General features: G+C 40.9%; 1 protein-coding gene across 3 annotated transcripts; it reads right to left on the minus strand.

Moving 5' to 3' along the window:
- Positions 1–24,667, minus strand: tlcd4b (TLC domain containing 4b). 3 transcript variants are annotated; one of them, XM_019358230.2, is made up of 8 exons: positions 23,836–24,667; positions 22,876–23,025; positions 19,450–19,602; positions 15,133–15,222; positions 9,184–9,242; positions 4,399–4,493; positions 4,219–4,292; positions 1–4,112 (listed from the first exon to the last, which is right to left on the minus strand). In XM_019358230.2, exons 3-8 carry the CDS (start codon positions 19,593–19,595, stop codon positions 3,764–3,766), a joined length of 813 nt encoding a protein of 270 aa, XP_019213775.1. In that variant the 5' UTR covers positions 19,596–19,602; positions 22,876–23,025; positions 23,836–24,667; the 3' UTR covers positions 1–3,763. The 3 variants fall into 3 exon arrangements, with proteins under 3 accessions (XP_019213775.1, XP_003443204.1, XP_025762527.1); XM_003443156.5 differs by lacking the exon at positions 22,876–23,025 and having other exon boundaries at positions 23,836–24,665; XM_025906742.1 differs by lacking the exons at positions 19,450–19,602; positions 22,876–23,025 and having other exon boundaries at positions 23,836–24,665.
- Positions 24,668–26,218: the final 1,551 nt, after the last annotated feature.

Raw genomic sequence — 26,218 nt, forward strand, 5'->3', positions numbered from 1 at the left:
TTCACAGGAGAAAAAGGGGGGAAAAAAAGAGACATGATCATCACTGAACTTTACCTTCCAGATTCAACCGATTATATTTTATTGTACAACCAGAAAACAGAGAACGACAAAACTAAAAGGAAAAATGTTTCGTCTCGTACCGTAAATAACCTTGAGAGAAACTGAAGTATAGCATACAGCTTCCACCAGCTCAGAAGCAACCCATTTAATATCAGCATTCTTTTTGTCTAAATTTTTGTCTATTTTGAGACCCCAATAGAAAAACTCAGCTGTAAGGCCAAAGTGTATTTCATTTCAACATATGCTTGTTGAGCATGTGGCAAAACAACCTAACCGCATTCCAGGCAAACTGGTGGAGGTTCAATTCCAAACTTGCAATTTTGTTCCAAATATATCAAAGAGTTTGATCACAGGATGGTTTTTGCTAACTTTTTGATAAATATACATACAGCTAAGCAATTTCTCTTTATGAAATGCCATAACAAATAGTGGCAATCTGGCTGTTGTAAACAAATAAAATAATTAGTACAGAATACAGACCACAGCCTTGTATCATTCCATTCACTGTCTCTTTCCAAAAAGCCCCAAAGTGTGCGACAGAGATCTTGAAATATATTCTGTAGAAAAACCCTGACAGGTACAAAAACTCTCTTTGTCCAGTTCGCAAAAGAGTCACACAACAAACATCCCATCTGTGTCCTTTTTACATTGTGCATGAGACATGTGCCAGAGAGCAGTCTCAGTCTAAACTCATCCAAAAAGAGCAATACGCTACAACAAGAAGCGTATCAGCATCACTGCTCGGCCCAGTCTCAGTAAAGTCTCCCGTGCTCGGTAGTTTCGACTGAATATTCACAGCTTTGATTTCAGGAGGCTGGAGAAATGAGACACTAGCCTTCCCGTCCACTAGGTGTACAGCTTAAAGAACTTGTGTTTAAAAAAACAAAACAAAACAAAAAGATTTCCGTTATCTTCATTTTTGACATATGCAAAGATCATTTCAATGCCACTAAATAACCTTTCGCAACATTCAGATATATACCCCGCCCAAAAAACGGGCTCCCCTGCTGGGATCGGCTTTGGGATTATAATACTTGGCCGGATTAATCATTGTGCAGGCAGGTTATAAAAATATATATACACAGAGTATACATAAGGAATATAGAGGAGATAATCACTGGATATTACATTAGAAAGTTCATGCTAATTCAAATCTGACTGCATCACATCCATCGTTTGTCTAAAAAGGCACAAGATACTGTAGCCCCTCCTTAGCGGTGACAGACAGAAAGACAGGAGAGTCACAGCCCCACGGGGAATGTGCTTTATATTTCCACAGTGAAAACAGCAGCAGAGATTCTCAGACTATTTTAAACATTGATCCAACGAGACAAAGACTCGAAGGAGAAATCCACTAGTATAACACTTCATAGTGTGTCTGTGCAGGTAGCGTTTGCAGGAAGGAGGGGGGTCTGAGGCTAAAAGAGAAAAGGTTTTATTTAAACGCTATATAATTATTGTTGAGTTTAACTTGTGCAAGGATGGAAAATGAATTAAATTACATTTTCTTGCAGATTTTTAGGGGTATCTAGTTACTGTCAGTAATTTTTGGATGTGAACGCAGCTCAAGTTTAAATAAAAAATTTCAAGTGAAGAAAGTACAAACCTGCAACCTGTTATTTCAAGATTTGTTATAAAAAGAAAAATCCCAAACCTGAAACATCTGCTGCGTTTCTGTCTGTCATGAAATCAGCTGTTAAGAATCTGCTGACAGAAGAACTGATGAATCTGTAAATCCGAGTAATGCCAACTGGCCTACGGAAAGTGTGGTAACATCTAGTGACTTAGCCATACAGTACGCACAACTTACCTACTGTATGCGTATACACTGTACAGACATGCAGGTTGAGGGGAAACAATCAAAAAATACAAGTAGTACATGCTTTGAGTATGCTCTGAGAGGACAACACATTTTGGAAGATACCCAGCCCAGCCCCACCCAACCTCTTTAGCATTAGATTAATGCACTGAATATTTAGATGTTAGTCATCTATTTACCTATTCACTAAGGCGTCACAGAAATATGTGAATCGTACCATGCTCTAACAGTGAGGATACATTTTATACAGTAAAGTAAATCATGCAGATTGCCACGTTGCTTTCTGTTGTCGCAGACCGGTCCATCGAAATTCATGTTCTTATCTGCCTGAAAATTTTTGAAAAAACTAGTGTAAATAATAAAATGGCATATTGCTACCATTCCTATTGCTCAGATTCTGCAAAAAGGACAAGCACCACCATGGTGTTTAAAAAAAAGGGCACTGAATACAGTGTGTAAGATTGCACGCTATGCAGTGCATGTGCAAACAAGTGGAACAAGTGAATGTGGGTAAGTCTTCTGACTCCTTTCCACTATTAGAGTCACTGAAAACAGGGTGGAGAAGCAGGAGAGGTTTTTTGGGGGGTTGGGGGGCGTCCGACTATAAAAAAAAAAAACCAAAAACCAAAAAGACACGATTAGAAGCAGTTTAGCGAAGCTGCTCTGCTGCACTGCACTGGCTGGGATAAGCTCTGAAGACAGAGGGAGAAGTCCCTCTGAGCCAGTAATGTTGACACAGATGAAGTCTTGAAGGATAAAAACATTTTTTTTCCTTTTTTAACAGGGAAAAAAAATAAACAGCTGATTAATTCATGAGGACGGGATCGACAGACTCTTTTGTAAGGCAGGGGGAGAGGTAGAACGAAAACACTGGAGCTCGATCATGGAGCCCGTTCCCAGTGAGGCAGAGGGTTGCAATGGAAATGATATTCCTTTGACTGCTAATGACAAGTGTTAAATTAAAGTGTTAAATTAAAAAAAAAAAAAAAAAGCCATCACGAAGAATACTGAAAAGGCAAAACTGTCCTGTTAGGAGCAAAAGGTGTAAGAGAGTGAGTCTCTGTCTCTCCTGCATGCATATTCTGTGTTTTACATAGAAACTCCAAATGATAACGAGGCTGGAGGGGCATGGCTGGTGATACAGGTAGGTGCCACTTGTTACGAGGAGGCCACAGCAGGTGATACTGTAGAAGAGGCATTCATGGTGGTTTTTTTTTTTCCTGTCTCTTTTTTTGTGAGGTTTGATGAGTTTAAGACAAGAGCCCTATAGATTCACAAACACCGTGCGGGTCTGACGGGTGAATTAATCACACTGCAGGCCACGAGTGTGGACGGAGAATGATGAAGAAGAAGAAGCCTCGAGTTGTTCAGGAGCAAAAGTGAGTGAGATGGTTGTTTTGTTGTTTTTGAAGGGGCTAAGCAGTAATGTAATGGGCGATATGCTCCTCTACTGTTATTGCTTTCCTGTTTTTTTTCCTTCCCCTCACGCCCCCTCCCACAGGCACTTCAGAGGATTGGGCTTTGGCTGAAGTTGAGTGTGAGAGCAGGCTGTGGGGGGGATGACAGAGGATTGGTGGTAGTGACAGAAGTAACAGACAGAGTTAAAAGTGTGCTTTTGAGCTCTACCTTGTCGTCTGAAAGCTATCACCCAGCAGGATACTAATCTGTCAGTGAAAAAGGTTGCAAACGCTGGTGCTTGTCCTGTGCCAGGGTGAGAACCTGAGGACTCTTAGCCCAGGCCACTAGCTGACTTCAAGAAGATCAGGGGCTGAGATTGAGGGTGAGAGGGACGCTGAGGCTTTAGTAAAAGAGCGAGGTTCCTGGTTGTCCAGCCTCCCTCCATGCTTATTGTCTGTGTCTACAAATCCTCTGCTCTACATCTCCTCAGTCTGTATGGTTGTTTGTGTGCTTCTTATCTAAGGAAGATGACGCCTCTGCTTCTACCTTGACCTTTCGCCCTCCTCTCCCAGTCAGGACCTTGTAGCAGCCTCGAGTGATTTTGTACATCCAAATAATGTTCAAGACATCCAGGGCAATGCAGGAGGTGATCCATGCCACCTGGGCACCCAAGCCCAGCCGCTCAAACTCCGGAGTGCCAAAAGTGGCAAATACACTGGCCCAGTAGGATGGCATGACTGCAATGCGCACCAGGAAGAACACCACAGCCATAGCAACGCCATTTAATACCACCAACCGGTGTGAGCGTGGGTACTTTAATGCCTCGAAGAACCACCTGGAGGAGAAAGAGCCATTAGGAAATGTCAGAGAACAAGATATGTCTGCCATATGGTGTGAAGGGGATCCTGACAAGTACATATTCACAAGTGAGGATGACTCACCTTTGGTTCACAAATGGTGTGGATAGCTCAGAAATGAGACGGAAATTGGCAAAGTAGGGAAGGACACCACGGGTCTGCGAAGAGCAAACAACACAGATGATCAGGAATTTAGGAAGCAGAAGGACACAAAAACAACAAGAATCCGGTTTACAGTTTCGTACTGAAAAATGAGCCACTCACCAAAACATATCCGTAAGCATAGAGCGCCGCCAAGTGGTGGCAAACGAAAAAGCTGTCCCCCATAGTGCTCCAATTACACGCTAGCAGCACCAGGTCTAGAGAGCAGGTGGAGACATTGGTCATTAAGCTAGCAAAACATTACACAGCTGACTTTAGAAGAAAAGAACAAAGCCCAGTCTGAGCTGAGTCTAACACGCACACAGAATACTCAGGACTTAATCATACATAACATAATCACTTTGTGATCAATTCATCTGTTGATGAATTAAAACTTTTTACAAAACCTGGAGAGCTGACAATACATTCATAACTATAATCAAGTCATAAAACAGCAACTGCAGATAAAGAGAACAAGAACAAAAGAACAAAGAACACGAATTTGCAGAAGAAACTGAAGGAGACATTTATGGTCATTCATTTCCAACAGCACTCATGCAGCATTTTCATGGACCTGAGCAAAAAGACTATGTTTTGTAATATGTTTTTATTTCTCATTCTTTTGAGAGAACAATCAAATTGGTATACTAGTGGACAATTTCCTTTCCTAGTATTTTCAAAAGTTCAGTCGCTGATAATGAGCTTGCTCTGGACATCACGATGGCCAACCCACTCACGTGGCCGTTATTTGGCTGCATCAGAATCCCCTGCTAATTCCCCAATCTCATATTCGACTGATGCCACAGTTTTACCAATCCCTGTAATTACAAAGGCGCGGATGGAAACCATTTATAGTCATCACAAATTTCTGCACCCAGGCCTAACAGTCTAATTACCGTGCCTGACAAAGCCCAGCCTCCCAAGCCAGCAGTTATTGCTCTTTTGAAACGACTGAACTTTTACTAATGAATCAATTATTAATAATGGTTTTGTTACCATCTTCTGTACCACTGAGACTTTGCTCAAACTAGAGGACTACTGCCCCCTTGTGGAATTTTGCTGACTAAACTACAAATTCTTGAATGCCCTGAGGCGCTCAGGCTGTGGTGGGGTAATCGCTGCGGTTTACAAGGGTAATTTGAATTGTGTTCCATTTCCTCCCATTTCTTTTCATTCATTCAAATTACTATTGTTCAAAATTGACTGTGAAAATCCAGTTTGCTATATTATTATCTACTGACCTCCTAAATCTGCTACCAACTTCCCTAAATGAGTTCCCCTATCTGCCTTCATCTATTGTTAAATTTGACAAGCTCATTTTGGTATGCGACTTCAATTTGCGCATTGATTCCTCTAACTGAATTTCACACAAGGCATTTCATTTGGTGCAACATGTTAATAGTCGCACACAATGGTGGGCACATCCTGGTTGGTTGTTTTACTCTTGGCTCATCTTTAGACTCTCTTTGTATGCCATATTTACTGTTTCACCATAAGTGTATCATTTTTGCCACAGTTTTGCAGCCAGTATCGTTTTCAAAGAGGAGAATCATAAAGTCTAGGCTCTTTAATGAGAACACAGTGGCTACATTTTTAACTCTCTTACTACGTGTCAATCTTGATGTCTACATTTTTGAAAGTCAACGATTTACTTCATTGATTTAATAGTCTGTGTAGATTAGCTCCAGATGTCAATCTCTTCCCTTAGAACGGGTCGGCAACCTGCGGCTCCGGAGCCGCATGCGGCTCTTTAGTCCTTATTTTGCGGCTCCGGGTGGTTTGGGAAAATAGAAGAAGTATTTCGCTGAAGTGCATTTTATTTGTGTTTAGTTCTTTTTTTTAAACTTGTAGTTCTAAACTGGAAGATTATTGTGATTTTGAAATATAAAAATAAAATTATATCTTATTATTTTTTTCATCGCTCAAAATAAGCGTCACACTCGCGGAAGCCGGTGTACCCGCCGAAACGCCGTGCATTTATCGAGACTTTCAACCCCAGATAGGCCAATTATGGATCTTCGGATCCACATTACGTCGGCAGCTGTTCTCCACCGTGAACTATGTTAAAAACAAACACCGCTCACGCCTCACAGACGACAGCTTACAGTCCTGCGTAAAGATGAAAGCCCCGATTTGCAGACGCTGTGCGCCGAGGTTTGGGACCAGAAGTCTCATTGTAAACATATCACGGCAGACCCGACGATGTTTGCATGGACATGCTTTTCAGCATCTCTTTATTGACCTCTTTTCACACACGGTTGCCGTACGCATACAGCCCGACAACACAACAGCAGAGAGCACAGGCTTTAAGGCAGCGAGGCGCGATTGCGGGTGCCGCTCAGGTGCGTCCGACTCCCATGCAGCGGCACTGCAGACCACGCCCCGCCACACACATTAACAAGGTAAAATAGATATTAAGGCAGAATTTTGCAAATATCTATTTTTTTTTTTTAAGCAGCATAGTGCTTTTTTTCCAATTACTTTTTAAAAGTCAGGTCAAGGCTCCAAAAGCCTTGACCTGAAAAGGGTGGCGGCTCACAACAGTTTTTGTTTGCTACATGGATCATTTTAGTTCAGCTGGGTGTCTTTCCTTTTGTTATATTTCTTTAAGAGTTCAAAATGTGTTAATTACATAAATAAAATGTAATTTTCTCTGTAGCACTTCATGGACTACATAAGCAACACACCTTAGTTGCTCTGTGGATTCTTTTAAAAAGCAGTTAAAAACCTTTCTGTTCAAACAAGCCTTTTGTTGATCTACGTATTTTATATTCTTTACATTCGATCTTTTACATTGTGTATAATGTCTATTGATTGTATTGTTCATTTTAATATTTGTGTACAGCGCTTTGTGACTGCCTGTCTGTGAAAAGCGCTTAATAAATAAACTTTACTTACTTTAGATGTTCGCACAAAGCACAAAGGTAAAAAAACAATATATACAGTGTTATCTTCATTTTAGATTTCAAAAAAGTATTTGCGGCTCCCAGTGTTTTCTTTTGCGTGGAAACCGGGTCCAAGTGGCTCTTTGGGTGTTAAAGGTTGCAGACCCCTGCCTTAGATCAACAATTATATTTGTAATAAACAGAGAAGCAGAAAAGCTGTGATAGAAAAATACAATTCACTCCCTTTTCATGAAGGAATTACTAACCAGTCTACTTCTTTGGCTTAATTAGCATGAAAAACAGTTCAAGGTTCTTGTTTAACACCACAAACAGACTCCTTAATCCTGCTCAGTCTGGTTTTCCTGCCCAGCCCTCGGCTGAATGTGAAAAATATTTTTCTGTTAAGATCAATTATATCAGGTCTATCAACCTGCCCAAGTGTGTCATGGAGTTCTGTTATCTGAGTTTTTTCCAATTTCCACGACAGATCTTCGTTACGTCTTCCTTTGACACCACTGATAATCTCATTCTTATTACAGAACTGGGTTGGTATCTCAGGCCTAGCTCCTAAATGGTCTCATCATACTTATCTGACAGATACTCCAGAATTCATATTAACTGTATGTCCTCATCAGAGCCCCTCATATGTGGGGTTCCTCAGAGCTCAATCCTGGGTCCAGTTTTGTTTTCTTTATATATGTTACCCCTGGGTTATCTATTAAATAGCTTCTAACAGGGATTTCCGACCGCAGCTATGCTGATGATGCATTTTTCTGTTAAGACAAACAACCTGAAGAGCCTCTCCTATCTCGTGGAATGCTTCACTGCAGTTATTCATTGGATGTCTTTAAATTTCTTCCATCTCAATATTGGCAAAACTGAGGTTCTTGTGTTTGGCTCTTACAGCTTCTCTAAGATCAGTCATTACATTGGCCGGCTATCCAGCAATATCAAGTCACCTGTTAAGAACCTTGGTGTTATTTTTTACCAATATTTGAATTTGTAATCTCATATCTCAAAACTCTTCCATTCTGTTTCATTGGTGTCCAGTAAAATTCAGAATTCTTTCTACATTTTCTATTACTAACATATAAAGCCCTACATGGCCAGGTTCTGCCTTTGTAGCAGACCTGCTAAGACCTTATTCGAGCACTCAGTCTCCAATCACTGATCAATGTCTCCTAACTCTTTCACACTTCCACACTTATTTTGAAACCAGAGGCAAAAACTCCTAAACTTCTTCTTTAGAAGTTTTTCTTCTTCTTCAGCTCATTTTTTTGGGTTCTTGTTCTTCGAATGTGCGTATGGAAGTATGCGTTTGTATGTTTTAGACATATGCTTATCTTTTGTGTTATTTTATTCAAACTGAAGCATTTTGTAAAAAGTGCTATAAAAATAAAGTTACCATTATTATTATTATTAACTTCATAATAGTTTTTGTCCTGTTCTGCAGATTCTATGCAAGTTAGAATTTTTATTTATATAGTGCTAAATCACAACAATCGCCTCAAGGCACTTTATATTGTAAAGTAAAGAACCTACAAAATGTCAATGCTGAGCTCTCCAAGGCTGCAGAGGAGAACAAAGACTAACGCTGCAAGTTCACAAATGACCTGGAGTGCAGCAACCAGGGAATGAAGGACCCCTGACTATTCTTTCATTTACTGTACAGGTTTTTTCTTTTTTATTAAAAGAAAGTGTATTTGTGTCTCCCTTTGGTTTGAATTCTGAAGGAAACATTGGATGCGTTTTAAATTCCAATTCAAGGACACACGGTAAGACAAAACAATGACTTTCTTCCAGTCTGACATTTCAAATATTTTGGCCTTTTTCGATGCTCCTGTGCATTCATGTATCACAGGTAACCCTTCATAGCATGTAATATACATTTAATTAAACTATCCGACTCTACAGTAACTTGATTACAATACAAAGCTCTACTTGTATTGTAACACACGAAGGATAATGGCAGCCACATATGCAAAAAAAACAAACAAAGACAGAAGAAAGAGTAAAACCTCACCATATAGGAGGTAACCACAGGTTATGGCTACATTTAGTTTGACGAGACTGGGGTCACCCCTGTGGAAAAGCAAAGGATACAGTGTAAAGGCACATTCAACAAAGCCATAATGCTCAATCTCAATCAGTGAGAGACTGAGATTACCGAGATTACCCAAAATGCACCACTGAACGACACACAAAATCATTGCTGGCTGTGGATATCTGCATGTACAACTCCTCCACCTAATGCACAGCACAGTGCGATAGTTGCACCGTTTTGCACATCCTGTATAGTCAAAATTATTACATATAATAAAACTACTTGTATATATTAGAGACATTTTAATATTTTGTAACTTTGTAATATATTGCATTTTATAAATTTAGCTCAGTCTGTTACAGTGTCTTGGAGAAACTGTAACCACACAATTTCCTTAGGGATTCATAAAGTTTCTGATTCTGATTTAAAAAAACAAAAAACAAAAAACAAAAAAACGGGAAGAAGAAGCTCCAGTTTATGTGTTAAATATGTTAAGTCGTCTTGCTTCCTTGATCGACAGTCTGCAATACTGCACGTCTTGCATTTCTTAGCAGATTAAAACTGAAAGGTCATTTAAGTTCGACTGTCTAACCTTGATGAACTTGCTGCGATACTCTTGTGTGCGGTATAAAGACAAATGTGTTGACAAGAGCAATGCTTGTGGTGAATCCATAGCATGACAGATAGCTCTGCAGAAAAGATATCCACAATGCTGGCACTCTTTGTTCCTCCCCTCCCGTTTGACAGCATTTCTGTTTAATCAGCGATCAGTAGTTCGGGCCATAAACCTGTGACCTGCTGCTCTGACCATTAAAGTGTCCTTGCAAATAACATCGGTTTAAAATAACAATGGAGGTATGTCTGCTTCAATAGAGATCCGATCCTTGTATCAGCCACAAGTATCGCATAGCAAATGACTGGCTGACTGCTTGTGTAACAGGAGCTCGCAGCACAGCGCACATGCTCTACTATACACTGTACCCAGACCAACAACATGACCCTGGGCTCACTGCTTCCAAAATGTATTCTTTATCTCCAAGCTTCGACTGCCTCACTTTAAAATGAGTACTTTAACTAAGTGCACTGAACATCTGGAGATATAACCAAGTTACATTTAAGATTTCCTTTTTACCATACCATTCTAATATCTAATGAAATGTATGTGATAGAAACACACAGACACATTGATGCCAGTCCAAAATGAACAGTCAGGTCAAAGAAGAGTATTTGTTTGAGTTTAAGACTTAACTGCTCAAACATTTGTATTTATATGAAAAGACAAAAAAAAACAAAACATTGTCGTTTTACTAATCTAACATTTCCCCAACATTTTTGTTTCCATGAGTATACGAGTATGAATGTGACAAACATGGCCTCTGCCTGTTTTGTTGGATAGTGTTCTTCACACTCTGACAGAAATCCAACGTGCAAACATCAGGTTGGCTAATGCCCATCATGCCTGATAATGTGATTGTCAGGGAGCCTGAAAATCCACATACTTCTTGGTAATCTCATCAGTGTGACTCAACTTTGATTAATCAGATCTACAGTACATTCACGTTCTCTCTTCATGAATGGTTAACTGACTGGAATTTGGCCCAGAAAGACATACGTAGAATTTTAAACAGGAAGTGCTACAATAGCGCTGACTCAACAGGCATTATACAAAAGACACTCAAAGCCAAATGATATGCTGTTAAGTGGGAAGTAGAAGTCATTTAAGGGCACCAGATGCACTCAGCAGTTTGCTAGGCTTTTTCCATGGGGCTACAGATATGTTGTAATCAGAATGAACCTTGAGCTTATATGTAGTTCAAAGAAAAGTGCAAAGGAAACTTAAATAAACTCTCTATATTCTTATTGAACGCCACTTGAAGAAAAAAAGCTAACTCTCTCTCAGAGTTTGTCTTTGCTCAGTAGAACATCCTCACTGGCACATCAAAGTATAGAATTACCTGTAGAGTCTGTACTGTACTCTGTATCATTTATCTCTGTGACAGCTGCATACCCTTGACTGCCTCTCTTCTAAATCATTGACTGTTCCGCTTTTTAACTCTGACAACTTTCGTCTCAGATGGCCAAAAGTGGGGGAAGTGTGGTGAAATGCTTGGGCTATGAGTTATGTTCACCAGCAGCTGATCTGGAGCTGTGGTGACAAATGACAGCATGGAAATAGAAGGGTCTGACTTTCAGTTCATCTTAGACTTTTTGTTAGTCTTAGTCTGCAACCCTTCATTAAGTCATTCCAGAGTTATCAACAACTTAGATCTACAGATAAATCACAAACTAGCTGGCTGCGTTTCAACAGGTTACTGTTTAGATTCAGGGAAACAGATTTTCAAGGTTTTGACTTTCAAGAATGGGAAACAGATAGCAGCACATTGGTGAAACTATGATGTAAGAAAGCGCTTTTCATTTTGATACTGATACTGGAAGTCCCATTCAATGTCAGTTTTTGATTTAAATATTAATTCCAGTAAGATCAAGAGAAAGAAATATAATTTATTGGTTAATAATTCTCAAGGACTTTTATACAACCTGTGACAACCAGGAGGCAAAGAAACTCAACTCCAGGTCTCTTATAATGAAGATGAGGAGGATGATGTTGGTAACACTGACATCTTATATGAATTTGATTAGCTTTCTACTTGCTTGCTCTATTGATAGTTTGACTCTTCATTCAGATATTTACATTTAGTGTTGTGCACGCAGACCCTTAAGGGAAATCTAAGAAATAAAGCCTTTTAACTGCAACAATAAAACACATCTGAATGAAGTTTGGAGAAAGAAAAATGCACAAATTTACCAAAACCATAGAAAAGAAAGGGCTGCTGGGATACAGGTGGATGAAAAAAAACAGTTGATGGACCTCTCTTTTCATCACCTCTACTGATTCTTAACAGCAACAGCATCCTTTAGCTGCAGGGTTACATTTCTTTGAATAAAACTTGCAAACAAATGGAACCGGGTGCTGATGATGACATGCTGACCCTCCTCAGGAAAGAAACTGGTGTTATAAATTAGGTTTTGGGACCTTGCTAGGTACAGTGAATTGAGGTTTACCTCTGGATTTTCAGTGTTACAAATGCAGTTCTCTTCTTATCTCCTTAAATTGCCGTGGTAACTTGTGTTGCAGACCTAACCTGTTCCGATAAGACATCAACATGCACATAACCATTACCTACTGACCAATCAGTTCACCGTTAAACGACGTAATCATTCCTGCAAGATCACGCGAGGGATTCGAGTTATTAGCCAGCACCTAAAGCCTCTGTCTTCTCAATACAAAGACCTTTCTTTGCTGCTTCTAAAATATGCAAGTCAGCCTGTTTAACAGTCCAAATTCTCTTGTTTTTTTGTTTTATTTATTTAAATGTGTTTACTAGTGTAAACAACATTGGGACAGCAGCTGAAAGAAGGCGGCTAAAACCTATTTAAATACCATGGGAATACATTGAAGCAAAACATTAGTTTAATGGAACACCCTCTTTTAATCCTGTATCTTAATAATGGAGCAGTGATACAAATAAGATTGCATTTACAGCCACTAATGCCTTTCCAGGCTTCCCGATGGCCTAAAGTGCTTTAAACTGTATGTATGAAAGAATGAATGAATATAGCAGTTTTTTATAGCAGAAGATACACACTCACACTCTGATGCTTTGGCTGCAAAAACTGTGTTGCTGCGGAGCATGTATTATGTGATTAACCTCTTTGCAGTTTTCTAATATTATAGCTTGGTTGTTGTTTGTACAATATGCCAGTCTGCTGCCTGCCAGTAGACCTGCCCATATGCTGCCAACACCACCTCTTTTACAGCGCTGTGAATAAACTGGTTTGACTTATCAAGCTGATAACTATTAGTGCCTGAGTTTTCTAAATCTCACCAGAAAGACTTGCTGAACTAAACATCCTGGAAAAGCAACACGAGAACAAAGAGTCATGGTAAAAAGAAAGCACACCCTTCAACCACAATGTGAGAGACTGATACAATCCTATAGAAAACAACTAGTTTAAGTTACTAGTGCTAAGGGTGGTTATACAAGTTGGTGACTCATAGGGAGTACTTATTTTCTTATACACTGCATCTGCATTTTAGCTTAGTTTTGTTAAACAAACAATGAGACAATCTGTCTGTCTGACTATTTACTCTACTAATCTGACTTATAGAGGACTAGATATTATTTTTTATTTATTAGATGAGATTTGACAGAATGCACTTTCACCTTATCTTGTTTTTTTTGTTGCTTATTTTCCTTTAGTGTCAAAAATCTATCTCAGCTTGTCCTAAATTTCAAACAAACTGAAATGCGGTCCTCCATTCTCCTCAGACTGTCATGCACATGTTAAGTTCAAGTCCAGATAAGCCAATCAAGAAATGCAGCAGGGGCGAGGCCGGCAGACACGGCGCTTGTTAACCGAAAGGATTATGATAACAGCCGAAGCTGTGCTGACAGTCGGAGTGACAACCTGAAAGAGCCTGAGCAGCAGCTGCAAACAAAGCGGGCCTCTAACAGTTTGGCTCTGACCGCTGCGCCACCATTTAGCACAGCGCCGAGAGAACAATGCTGCTGTGTGACAGGCCTTAATAATGCTGTAACGCAATCAGATTGACTGGAGAATTAAGGCTTGCTCCACTCCGGTGTTGCAATGAGATGAGCTTTAAAAAGGCATTAGGATACTTCTGGGAATCGGCTAGGTGCCGGTGGGTGACGGGGATAAGCTTAAGAAATTCAACAATAGCAGTGAAGAAATAAAGTTGGAACAAAGAAACTATTTCAGCAGAGAAATGACTGTCACCTTTTCCTCAAGGGGGGGTGTCTCAGAGAAGTGACAGAAGAAAAATCCTGCCTGTAACCCCCCAAAAATGTTGGTAAGATATTAAGCACTTGAACACTTAGCAGATGAAGACTAGCAGCAGGAGGGGGGAGGGAGAGCTCGTCCCTCCTGCCGTCCCCCTACCCACTCCTGTTTTCTCCCCTTTTTTGCTCCATCAGCGATGCTAGCCAGGCAAACAGAATAAAAGAGGGAGGCATTGCATTGATTTGGCAGTTAGACATGCAGTTAGACATGTACAACCGGCAAGGGGGGGGATCGTGAGGGCTGGTGGTGCGAGGGAAAGGGAGAGTGGGCTTTTTGGTTTTTTTTTGGGGGGGGGGCACTAAGCTGCTGCTATTTGCTATGAAAAGGAGTCTTGTTGGTGGGATTTCTAGTCTGCTAGACAGACAGAGAGGAAGTGAAACAGAAGGTAAGGAAAAAGAGGAGAGAGAGGAAGGAATTGGTGTTGTAAGTGAGAAAAATGAGAGCGAAAGCTGAGGAGAGATGTGTTCAAAAGACTGATTGAGATATTAGAAAGGAGAAAGAAATGGGAGAGAGAGAGAGAGAGCGGGAGAGTGAGCGAGAGATTACCATTTCTCTTTTTCAGGACTCACTGATCCAAATAACAGAGTCAGCACTGGTGGGGAGAGTGAAGGCAGAGAAGACAGCGAAGACAAAAATCAAAGTCTAAATCCTCCAAATCAACAACTCTCTGGAGACTCCACTGACACGTTAGATCCATCCTCTCGCCTTCCCTCTTTCGTTCTCATGAAGGCAATGCCATCTCTGTCGCGCCAAAAGGTATTAACTACCAATCCTGACGATTTTTCACCACCACTCCCACCTCCCTCTTCATCCCTTCATCAGTTTCCCCCCTTCCCCATGTGAGAAAGTTCCGGCTGCCAGTCTGAAAAAGCAGATGTGGGAACACAGGTTTCTCCCAAAAGCACCCAGAGCTCTAACAGTGTTTCAGTATTTTGGTTTATATGGCTGCACAGTATGTGGACAGCACATGGCTGCATGCTCCAAATCTTGTCTTACTTCGTGCATGTGACAGGATATTCATGGATGTTTTTTTATGCATGAGTGTTTCCTTTCTGTTCCTCTTACCAGACAGGGTTGGCGTTGACTGCGTCATCGTACCACAGGATGTACAAACAGAACAAGCCCACAATCAACGCGTGCACTGTGGACACTAACCTGGGAGAGACACACACACATTACCAGAGCAAATTAGTGAACGTGACAACAGATTAATAGGTTTACAGTCAGGAGCAATCATCAGTCTTTTTTAAACATCTGTTCGTACATGCATAGTGTACATGTTCACCAAGCTATGGGGCTGAAAAAAGCGCAGCTCGCTCCAAAAGTGAGTCAATCCCCCTTAGAGGTGCAATCACCCCCCATGATATGGTATTAACACATGACATTTTGAAATCTGTTGAGAATTGCAATAACATATATTGTGATTTATCCTCTCAAATTATGTCCTCAATGTTTAACTTTGTCAGTATCTGTTACATTAATAAGATAAAGTTCTCTCACTTCAGTTATTTTTTGCTGAAAGATGAGATTATCAAACATACCAACACTATCACTAAAACCCAGCATAAATGCTGCCATGAGACGCCATCAGTCTGCAATCAGTTGGCAATTACATGCAATCCGTTTCTGATAATACAGCTAATCATCAAAATCATGTATCTGTTTCTGTCTACATAGACAGAAATTCATATTTAACTATTACATTTGCACTCGGCAACCTTCCTGTTTTATAGGAATACAACCAGCTGGCAGCCAGTTGAGCAGAATCCCCTAAATTCAATTCAGTTTTATTACATTACACAACAACAGTTGCCTCAAGGTGCTTAAGAATGTTGTATGTTTAGAATATTATAACTATTTAACATTGACATTGTTTGATTATCGTCTGCTGTGCATATAGCTCAAAAAACAAAACAAAAGAAAAGTCCAATTCTGCTCTTTCATTGGTCTGTTACTTAGGACCAATCAGGAGATATCTGTGGGTAGCATTGCATATAGTTTACGGACTCTTGGATTTCCAATATCTGGTCCCAATATGATCATTTTTGAAAAAACAAAAACAAAACAGCATGATAGTTTACCAAATTTAACACTTGGCTTCAAAATGCAGAGACTAGAACCTACTGGGTGAGTTCATGATGACTATGCCCAAGTTTTACGTTCGGTCTATTATAGCTGCATTTATTTTATGCACTGTGTTCAAGTAAGTAACTTTCTTTGACCTTTGGAGTAGTTATGTGGGCCACTGAAGAGATACTCCAGAGGTCCAGTGGGTCTTATCTCTTCTCTACCACAATCACAATTCCTCCAGTGTCACCATGCAGCCTCTATCCACAGACTGCAGCTGCCAGCCTGAGCCTTGGCCAAAACTGGCTCGATGGCAGGCTGCTGTACGAGCCCAGTCTTAAAAGTATGACTAGCCACTGAGTTATTTTCTGTTACAGGAAGTTCTGGATGCAGTCACTCTATTTGAGGATGTGCAATAATAAATAAGAGGAAGCAGAGAAACGCAGAAGAGACATGAAATAAAAGCAGAGGACACACTTTTTTGCTCACAACCATACTGCTTTTCCTTAGAAGTGCTTTCTCCCTTCTCTCCCTGCACTTAAGTTGTGGTTACATAAACAGCACACTGACACACTGAGAGCTGGCTGTTACACAACAGCAGACCACTCTAGAGTGGGCCATCAGCGCTTTGCCTTTGACTTGTCATGGATTCCTTGGTCAGTGCACTCCATTCTTTCAATTAGGTAGAAGCGGGCTAATGTAAACCATAGCTGCATGAAGAAAGTGTTATCTCTGAGCAGTGCATTACAGCAAACAGATGGAGGAAGAAAATAAAAACAGTGAAAGATGTTACGCAACTACAAAACATTGCCCCCTGAACCTCACCCCTGAGGTTTAAGTTTGAAACTTTAAACCACTCTGTGCTCCACCAGCCGTTCACATCACAGCTGTAGCTGTGCAGAGCGATGAGCTGGCCTGAGGCACATCGAGGTTCATCTCAACAGAACCGCACAGAGGTTAGCTTGGTCAAGGCTTTGTAACATTATGCGGCTACAGATTTTTTATTTTTTGAGGAAGTGCAGCTCACTTGTACAATTTTATGACAAAAAATAATTATAATATCATTACTTTATATGATATATGAATATATATGAATAAGGGAAGTGTGCTACAATTTATTGAAATATGCACAAACATGCATGGAAATACAGTATACAAGCTAAAAAAATTGTTTGAAAAAGACCAACAGGCTTAAAAGTCAATATTTGGTTTGACCACCTTTATTTTTCAGCACAGCCTGAAGTCTCTTGGAAAGCATTCATGTAATTTCTTTAAATAGTCTGCAGGAATAGTTCTCCAGGCTTCTTAAAAGACATTCAAAGCTCTTCTTTGGATGTTGGCTGCCTTTTCTTCTGTTTTCTTTCAAGATGATCCCACCCTGCTTCAATAATGTTAACATCTGGGTTCTGGGGGGCCAATCCATGCCTGATTGATGTGTGTTTTGAAGCTGTTCCCAATCAGAAGCTTTTCAGATGATATTGCATGGTGGATCAAAATCTGATGCTGTGTTTCTTCAATAATAAATCAGTTTTCACTGGCTGATTGCAGCCAAAACCATGACAGAGCCTCCACCGTGTTTTACAGATAGCTGTGGACTCTTAAGCCCCTTTTCCATTAGTACCTACTCGGGTCGATTTGCCATGGGACAACATGACTCGACTCGGATCGACTGGTTTTCCATTACAACCCAGGAGTACCTTGTTTGTTTGCTCGTCGTCATTGCAATGCATCTGCGTGTCCCGCAACATAATTAATATGCAACATGAGAGCTAGAACAAACGTGGACGTCGAAGCGAATATACACCTGCTGCTTAATCTGTAGCTTTTCGTCACACTCGGGGAACACGGCAATGTTTTTGTAGCCATTTCCTTCGTTGCAGACTTTGAAAAATGGTGGTTTTGATTTTCGTGAACAAGTTGCTCTCATGACTCACCGAGTGACGCTACTGACCAGTCATCGATGGCATTCAGTCTGACGACATCACATTTTAGTACCTGTTTGGATTGCTTTGAACCCTGGCTAAGCTGGTACTAAAAAACTACCTGGTACCAGGTACTATGACCTAATGGAAAACCCTGCTAACCGTGCCGAGTGGATCTGAATAGGTACTAATGGAAAAGGGGCTTTACTGTTGTAGCTCTCTCCTGACCTCCTTCGTACATATCAATTATTTGAAAAAGCCATTTCTAATTTGGATTCATCACTCCATCAGATCTAGTTTTCGGTGTGGTTCTTGTATAATTTGGCATACCTCAGCCATTTTCCCCCCATTTTCCTCCCTTATGAACATCATCTTGATAGCCACCCTTCCACTGAGACCATTTCTGACAGATCAGTTGAAGGGACAGGTGTATCTCTTAGGTCCTGTGTTCCTGCTTCTAAAGGACATGTTCATCCTTTTAGTCATTCATCATTTTCATCTGCTGTAGTTTTTGTTAGGCCTACAACTTCTAGTTTTTGTTAGGACACGCTGCACACCATGCCAAAATACGCCAGGCTTTTGGCAAACAGGTCATTGGGAATCATCAAAAAAACAAAACTAAACTAAACTAAAAAACTATTTTATTCCTGTCATCAAAGAAATGGAAACAGACTATGTATTGTTGCAATAGACTGCTAGACTGCCTAAACATACATTTTAAAATTGGTCCTTTGCCAAGTTGTCCATTACGTGTAGATAACACCTTTTTTAATGCTCGAATGATTCACAGGTCAGTGTTAACCAGCTCAACAAACAAAAACCATTCCTCTGAAAATGGTGAAAAAGCAACAAATGTCCTAAAAAACATTTGTGAGACCTTCAGAAAGCCTGGAGAGGTATTTCTCAAGACTACTTTTAAAAATTAGGAGATATGGCTTCTTCAAAATATTAAGAAATGGGAGGGAAGGGACTTTCGTACAGTATATTTCAACATTTATTATCCTAATCGATCATTCTTAATGTTATATCCCTGGCTATACCCCATTTTCCACCAACAAAGTACTGATGTTCAGTCCAGAATCAATTCCATGCATTTCTACCAAAAAACAAATAAAAAATTAACTCACATTCACTGAAAATTACTGGGCCCAAATGATGAAATTACGGTCTTCACTGCAAAAAATTCACCAATGATCGTCCACCATAATTTTCTTCCCACAGGCATTACATCCAATTCTGCTGGTAATGCAACATAATCGGTTCCCTTCCCTCTTAAAATGTGCCGGCATTACTACCAGCAATGGCACTACAGCACAGCGCTGTTGTAAAAAAACGAGGTAGCTTAGGTGTACAGAAAAGGCCTGTTTACGAGCAGCGTTTTCCCGTGGCGTACCTGGAGTTCCATTCAGTGAGCTTGGTGGGAGGCAGCCGTCCATAACCTGGGGTAATGGCGGAGGAGAGCGGCGGGCTGGCCACTGAGAAGAGAAGCTGGAAACCCACAAAGCTACCAGCTACCACGGTCAACTCTCTCATCTCCATCACTCACCTAAACACAGAGGAGGGGGAGGAGGGGTGGGGATGCACAGAGAGTGATACAGATGGACAGGTTCAATCGATGTCTGTCAGTCATCCTGGGCAGTGCCAGAAGAGAAACTGAGGTGGCAGTGAGAGCGGGGGGAAACTGTGTGGTTCAGCCGGCGCACAAAGAAGAGGAGGAAAGGGAAAGAGACAGACGGAAAAAATATAAGCTGAAGACACGAGCCGTCTAATGCAAGTGACATGAGCGCTTTAGCCAAGGAGGGCACGGTGGGAAGGGGTGGGGTAAAAAGCTTTTAAGGATAACAGAGTGGCAGAAACAGAAAAGAAGTTACTGGGTGTGAATATGTGATGCTAAGCATTTAGAACTGAAAAAAAGAGAAAGGCTCTGTGTTATTATGCACATTTTGCAAGGGGATTACAGAGAGTTGTTTAGGACACACCAAAAAAATCCCTGAGAAGAAAACAAAGCCTGAGCGAAAGAGGATTTTCGAGATGAAGCAACAAGTTCAGCTCATGGGATTGCATAAAGAATTTCAGGCGGTATTTTACTTAAACAATGCTTGTTGTTACAGCTTCATTTAGGCTTAAACCTCTTTTTTTAAACTCAATCTTTGCCATTCTGCCTCACTTCCATGTTCCTGACACTTTATCTTAAAATGATAAAGCAAATTTGAACTAAAAGGAAACCGTTCCAGGGGAACGCTAAGCAAACTACAGATTGTAAACATACACTGTGAACAGACTATAGTTGAGTAGCTTAAGAGATTTATTTACTTTGACTCACGTCATCGCACCAGAAACCCGTCTTTTCAAACCGCAGGTAATCAGCGAGGGAATGGCACCACGCTCACTAAAACCACTGAATCAAAAAGACTTTTTTTTTAATGAGTCCTTGAGTCCTTATAGACTTTCATCAGTTGACTGTAATCGTATCGATTGTTACGTTAAACAAGAACAAGAAGCTCAGACATTTTTCTGAGAACTTCCCTTAGTGGAAAAAACAGATAGCATTTATAGAAGTTCCACTTCTCGAAGAGGACTTGGCACTACAAGTCTCGACACTTATCAGCTTGTGAGTGTTACCGTTCCTGTTATTCGTTTCCTGCAAGCAAAAAATTATTTGCATTTCTCAGCTTCCCCCCCTTCAACAGATCACAACCACAATTACAGCCAAATTGTGCATGTTTAAACAAACAATTTAAAAAAAAAGACCCAAAGTTCACAGGAAACAGAGGGTACTGAAGTGCATTCACATAATGACCTGTTATCAGTTATCGCCACATACTGTGTCAGCACTGATCTGGACTCTGTCCTGATATCACCCTGTTTCCAAAAAAACTGGGACGCTGAGTAAAAAGTAGAGAAGTTTAAATTCTTAGAGTTAACTTTTTTTACATTTGGATTTTTTATGTTATATTTGACTTGAAAACTGCAACAAGCATGTAATATTTAATGTTAAAACTGATAAAATGTACTTAAAAAATTAAACTATCAGATAGCGGTTCTATCATGAACATTCGGATATTTGCCAGCAAAAAAAAATGCAAAGAAAATCTCACTGCTAATTAGTCTAACTAGTAACATAGCTGAGCTTAAAAAGAGCATCTCAAATGACTGAGTTTTTCAGAAGACAGGAAAAGCGTCGCTACTCTGTGAAGGCCTTTGTAGTTAATCAGTTCAAGGATTTAAGGCCCTGTCCACATGTGCACAAGTCTTTTGGTAAACATAGCCATTTCTATGTATTTTTGCCATTTCTTTACACATAAACAATGTTTTATGTGACTGATCTTTAAAACAAAAATCCTTCCAAGGTAAGGATTTTAAGAAACTCAGTTTCTGCGTATACACCTGGACAAGGCAAACAGGTCTTGTAAATTCAAAGGTGTGCACCATGTGCATGTGGACACAGCCCAACCCCAGCTGGGGGATTTGATAATTTACTACGCAGTATTACTAAAAGATTAACATAAGCCTGTGAAGTCAAGGGACAAGCCTGAAAAGCAGCACTAAATGGCTGTAATGCAGGACTGAATGGCTCACTATGTGGGCTCAGAAACACTCTGAAAACCTGTGTCAGTGGACACAGCTCAGCACCGCATCCACACACGTAAGTTAAAACTCGAACGAGACCCAGAAGCGTTGCTGCCTCCTCGGGGCCAAGCCTCATTGAAGATCGAGTGAAGCAAAGTGGAAACTCTTGAATTCATTATGAAATTCTGGACACAGAATCCTTAGGGCTACAGAGGAGAGGAACTGTGCAGCTTGTTATTAGCACAAACTTCAAAACCCACTAAGCGTAGATTAGTGGAAATATTTATTTATGTATTTATTTGGAGCATCATACACTGCTATTAAGTCTGTCAGGAAAAGCCTTGCTCGTTTCAGCAAGGATACGCACACGCTCGTACAGGTGCTAAGCTGCCTGCAGTCCAGACTCATCCCCCACTGAATTCATTCAGATTATTCTGCAACAATAAAATAAAAGTAAGGAAGCCCAGATATGATGAGTGGCTAAAATCCTATATCCAGCCCACAAGAGAAAACATTTCACTTTTCAAACTACAGCAACTGGCCTCCTCGACAAGAGAAGCGGGGCTACAACACAGTGGGAAACATGGCATGCATTTACTGTCTTTTTACCATTCTCAATTAAAAATATATAAATAGATGAACAAATGTTATGCAAGCCACCTGATTCCAGAAAAATAGTATTGTGCAAGAGAAGGGTTACTTTTGACTGGCAGACACAGCAGTTGCTGTACAGTTTGTGAAATCATGCTGTTTATAAAGCAACCTAAGCAGGTTGACCCATGTTACTACGTGTGTATCCGACATTTTTCATGCACAGTAAAATGTTCAGTGCCGTGCATATACGCTGCTGTGTGAAACCCAATGAAGAACAACCTGCTGAAAAAACCAAAGCATCCCAAGCCCAAGTGCCACGAGCAACACTGCATCAATTCAGTGTCTACCATGATTACAGCGCTGGAGTAATCTTCTGCACAAACTCCCATCGGTAGGACAAACTTCACTCTGCAGTAAATACACACATTTACCACGAATCAAAGCCGCTGCAAGAAGTGCAACTCCAACTCCACTCCAGCTTTCCAAAGCCCCATTCTCTCAAATCTGGCATGTTCAGCAGGGAAGCTGAGGCAGGCCATTCTTCTTTCTTTTTGGGGGGGTGGGCTCTTATTGTCCCCAGAAGCAGCTACGCACATTCCCGGGCAACCCTGATCATATGCAGCATGTGCCTGAATAATTCATTGGCATTCTTCACCTGGCAGGCTGGTTCATAGCGCCCCATGGGAAGGAGCAGCGCACGGAGCCTCCTCACTGCGGCTGACAGGTCGGACGGGAGAGGTGCTCTGCCATCCTCGTCCGACCTTGGTCCGCTGGACTATCCTGCTGCTGTCAGCAAACCGTGACCCTGTGACATATCGACCAAATATAAATAATAGGGCTTCAATTCTTCCCCAACCCCCTTCCCTGTTCATTTGGAAATCTAAACCGGCCCCCCCAGTCTACCGCATTGCTACAGCAGAGGGATGGGTCTGGCTCGCTCCGAGTTGGAGGCTCAATCCTTGGCCAGCTTCATCACACCAAACCCCGCAAGCAAGCAAGCAGGCAGGCAGGCAGGATCATGACACGAATACTGATACTGGTGCTGGAAGAAATGCCCAGATTTAGCAAACCCTCTCTTCTTTGATTTGGACTATTGTGCAGCCCGCACAACCTCAGCGGCGACTGGCGGGTTCGGCTTACAGTAAAAATGGATCTATGTAACAGCAATACCCCCCATAAATAAATCCACTATGTTTGGCATGGGGTGTAGGTGCAAATGCATCGTAAAACCACTGCAGACGGCTGAAGAGAATGGCAAAAAAAAAAAAAAATGTGTCCAAAAAATACGATTCTCATTGACAATGGGGGAGAGAAACACAGCTTATTAAACAACACAAAGACAGGAGGTGTTGAGCGAATTGTAACAAGCCGCCAAAGCGCAGCGGACTGATTTCAGGAGAGCAAAGTTGCTCCAGAAGAAAGCTCAAACTGTGGGGACTGCTACGTGTCCTGTTGTTTCTGCCGCCACGGCAGGAGGAGAGAGGGACACGGGAGCTGTTGCAGTCCTAAGGTATGTGCGGGGGAGGACTGCCTAAACTGAGTAAAATAAAGACGGCAAGGCTTTTAGTCTGCGCTGTGTCTGATGTGGTGGAAGGAGATGGGTGAGCTCTCGTACCTGCTATCCGTCGCATACGTCTGTGTAGGCGGATGAGCTCCCCGTTCGCCCCGTGTCTTCTCCACTTTCTTCCAACTTGACGTTAGCTAGCAAGTCTGCTAATCGGAGGCAGCCCGCAGGCTTTCCCCGTGCGAGCTCAGGGAAGAAGAAAAACAACCTCCGCTGCTACACCAACAACGCCGCGGCAGAACAACCATTACAGCCCGGAGAAGAGAGGCTTTCCCCGATTCCCCGCTGTCATGAGTCTACTTGAAAAGTTTTTTGTTTTTTTTACTCGTTTTTATTTTGGCGTTGACAGCAAGGACCAAGTGGTGACGTCGGTACGTACCCGCCCACACGTGCACACCCCTTCACCAGACAAGAGTCTACGCGACAGTCTGTGGGTTACACCCACCAGGAACAAAGGCCACGCTATATTATGATTGATGATGATCCGCTGCAGCACAGGTAGTGGAGACGTACAGTCTGCAAGTCATGCTGCTCTGCTTCAGAGGCCGATGGACTAACGACTTGCAAGAAGACATCTCTCACACACTGAGTGGACTGAGATATGCTCAAGCGGCTCAACTGTTGGGCACCAAACCTATCCATCATAAGTGGATCATGAGGATTTAAGTTACCCCAGGTGTATTAAATAATATGAGCTCAAACACTCCTTATGTATGTGTCAAATGTTATGTAGAGTAGGGCCCCTACTTCAAAGCTTATGAAAGGAAGACTATGTAAACGTGACTATTAGGGCACTGAAATAAAAATGAAAATTACACTTTCGCTAAAAATTAAATGAACCTTTGTCAGATCTAACAATACAATAAATGTGATATTTTAAAAAATATATGGGACATGTCTCCTTTTTTCAACAGTTTAGTCCAAATTATCACTTTATCAGAGGCAGAGAAACAGCTGTGCACGTGTTTACTGAGGCAGGAATGTCAACATGACTGCAGGAAGTTTGCCTTGACACAGTGTGTCACAGTGTTTGTGGAGGACTCTTTTTATGCAGATGGCTCACCCTCCCTGAACGTGGTTCTGTTGGAGGTTTCTTCCTGTTAAAAGGGAGTTTTTCCTTCCTGCTGTCACCAAGTGCTTGTTTAAAGAGGGTGTCTGATTGTTGGGGTGTTCTCTGTATTATTGTAGGGTCTGTACTTTACAATATTAAGCGCCTTGAGGTGAATTTTGTTGTGATTTTGTGCTATATTACAAATTAAATTTTATTTAGACAGTGCTAAATAATATATATAAAATTATTATTTAGCACTGTGTAAATACAATTTAATTGTAATTTGTAAACCACAACACTCTTAGCCCACTAATTATATTTAAACAGAAAAATAAAGAAATGCAAATAAAATCTAAGAAAAATAAACCATTCTTTCTGTAAAAAAAAGATTCAAATGATTCAAATGATCTTAAACCCAGTTACTCATTGTGTATTTTATTTGTATCCAGAGGGCAGTGTGTGCTGAGGAACAAAGAAATGAAAATGATCGACTTGTGCATATTACACGTGCAAGATGCGTGATTTCTCTCTGTTGGCAAGACATAAAAAAGCCCTAGCAGCTATCAGCATGTCTCATCCTTTACAAATGAATCAAACAGGCAAAAGGTTTGAAATGCATGATTGATTCGCTTTGGAAATTTAATGGTGAGACACACCTAGGGATTGCAGTAAACTCCTTTGTCTGCTATACAGTGCTCTGTTGCTCAATATATTTTTTATGTAATGGAATAACTGCTTTGCCTTAGCGGCAGAGGGATTTTTTTATATTAATGTGTCCATGTTATATATATATATGTATAGAGAGAGAGAGAGAGAGAGAGAGAGAGAGATAGATAGATAGATAGATATAGATGTATAAGTCTATATGTCCAAGTGTGTGTGTGCATTTCTATATAAAAAAAAAATAATTGTATGCGATTTTCATGCTGTGAGTTTAATTCATAAAAAGTCTCTTTTGAGATGTCGGTAAACCCATGATCTGAATTCAAGGACATCATTCAGTTACATAGCTGAAAAAAACGATGCAGACTACTGTTGAAGCAGGTTTCCAGGCAGAGTGAAATACCAGCAAGCAGGCTACAAGCATACCCTTATGTTCCTTTCATATAGCAGTTTGACAATCCAGACGGTTGTTGTTTTGTTTTCTTTTGTTTTTTTTCCTTTTTTTATCTGAAAGATACATAAGATACATCCAGCCTATACCAGCATACTGCACAGATTGTAGGAAAACAGCTCCATTAGGTTCAGGAATGAAGGAAGAAATGGCTACTCCTGGAGGAAAATGTGAATTCATGAGTAATGACACCATGCATAAAGTAACCCATTGAATTTTCTTTTCCTTTTTTTCCCCTTCATCAGGCTACTTTTGGCATGGTGACTGTT

Source organism: Oreochromis niloticus, linkage group LG4 (assembly GCF_001858045.2).
Source record: "Oreochromis niloticus isolate F11D_XX linkage group LG4, O_niloticus_UMD_NMBU, whole genome shotgun sequence".
Taxonomy (NCBI): Eukaryota; Metazoa; Chordata; class Actinopteri; order Cichliformes; family Cichlidae; genus Oreochromis; species Oreochromis niloticus.

Bases quoted from the DNA above. Each gene is read 5' to 3' on its own strand.
- tlcd4b (XM_019358230.2), bottom strand. From the start codon at position 19,595: ATGGAGATGAGAGAGTTGACCGTGGTAGCTGGTAGCTTTGTGGGTTTC. The intron at 15,223-19,449 runs GTACGCCACGGG...TGTCTCTCCCAG, and splicing joins CTCACTGAATGGAACTCCAG to GTTAGTGTCCACAGTGCACG. The intron at 4,494-9,183 runs GTGAGGTTTTAC...CCTGCTCTCTAG, and splicing joins CTGTGGTTACCTCCTATATG to ACCTGGTGCTGCTAGCGTGT.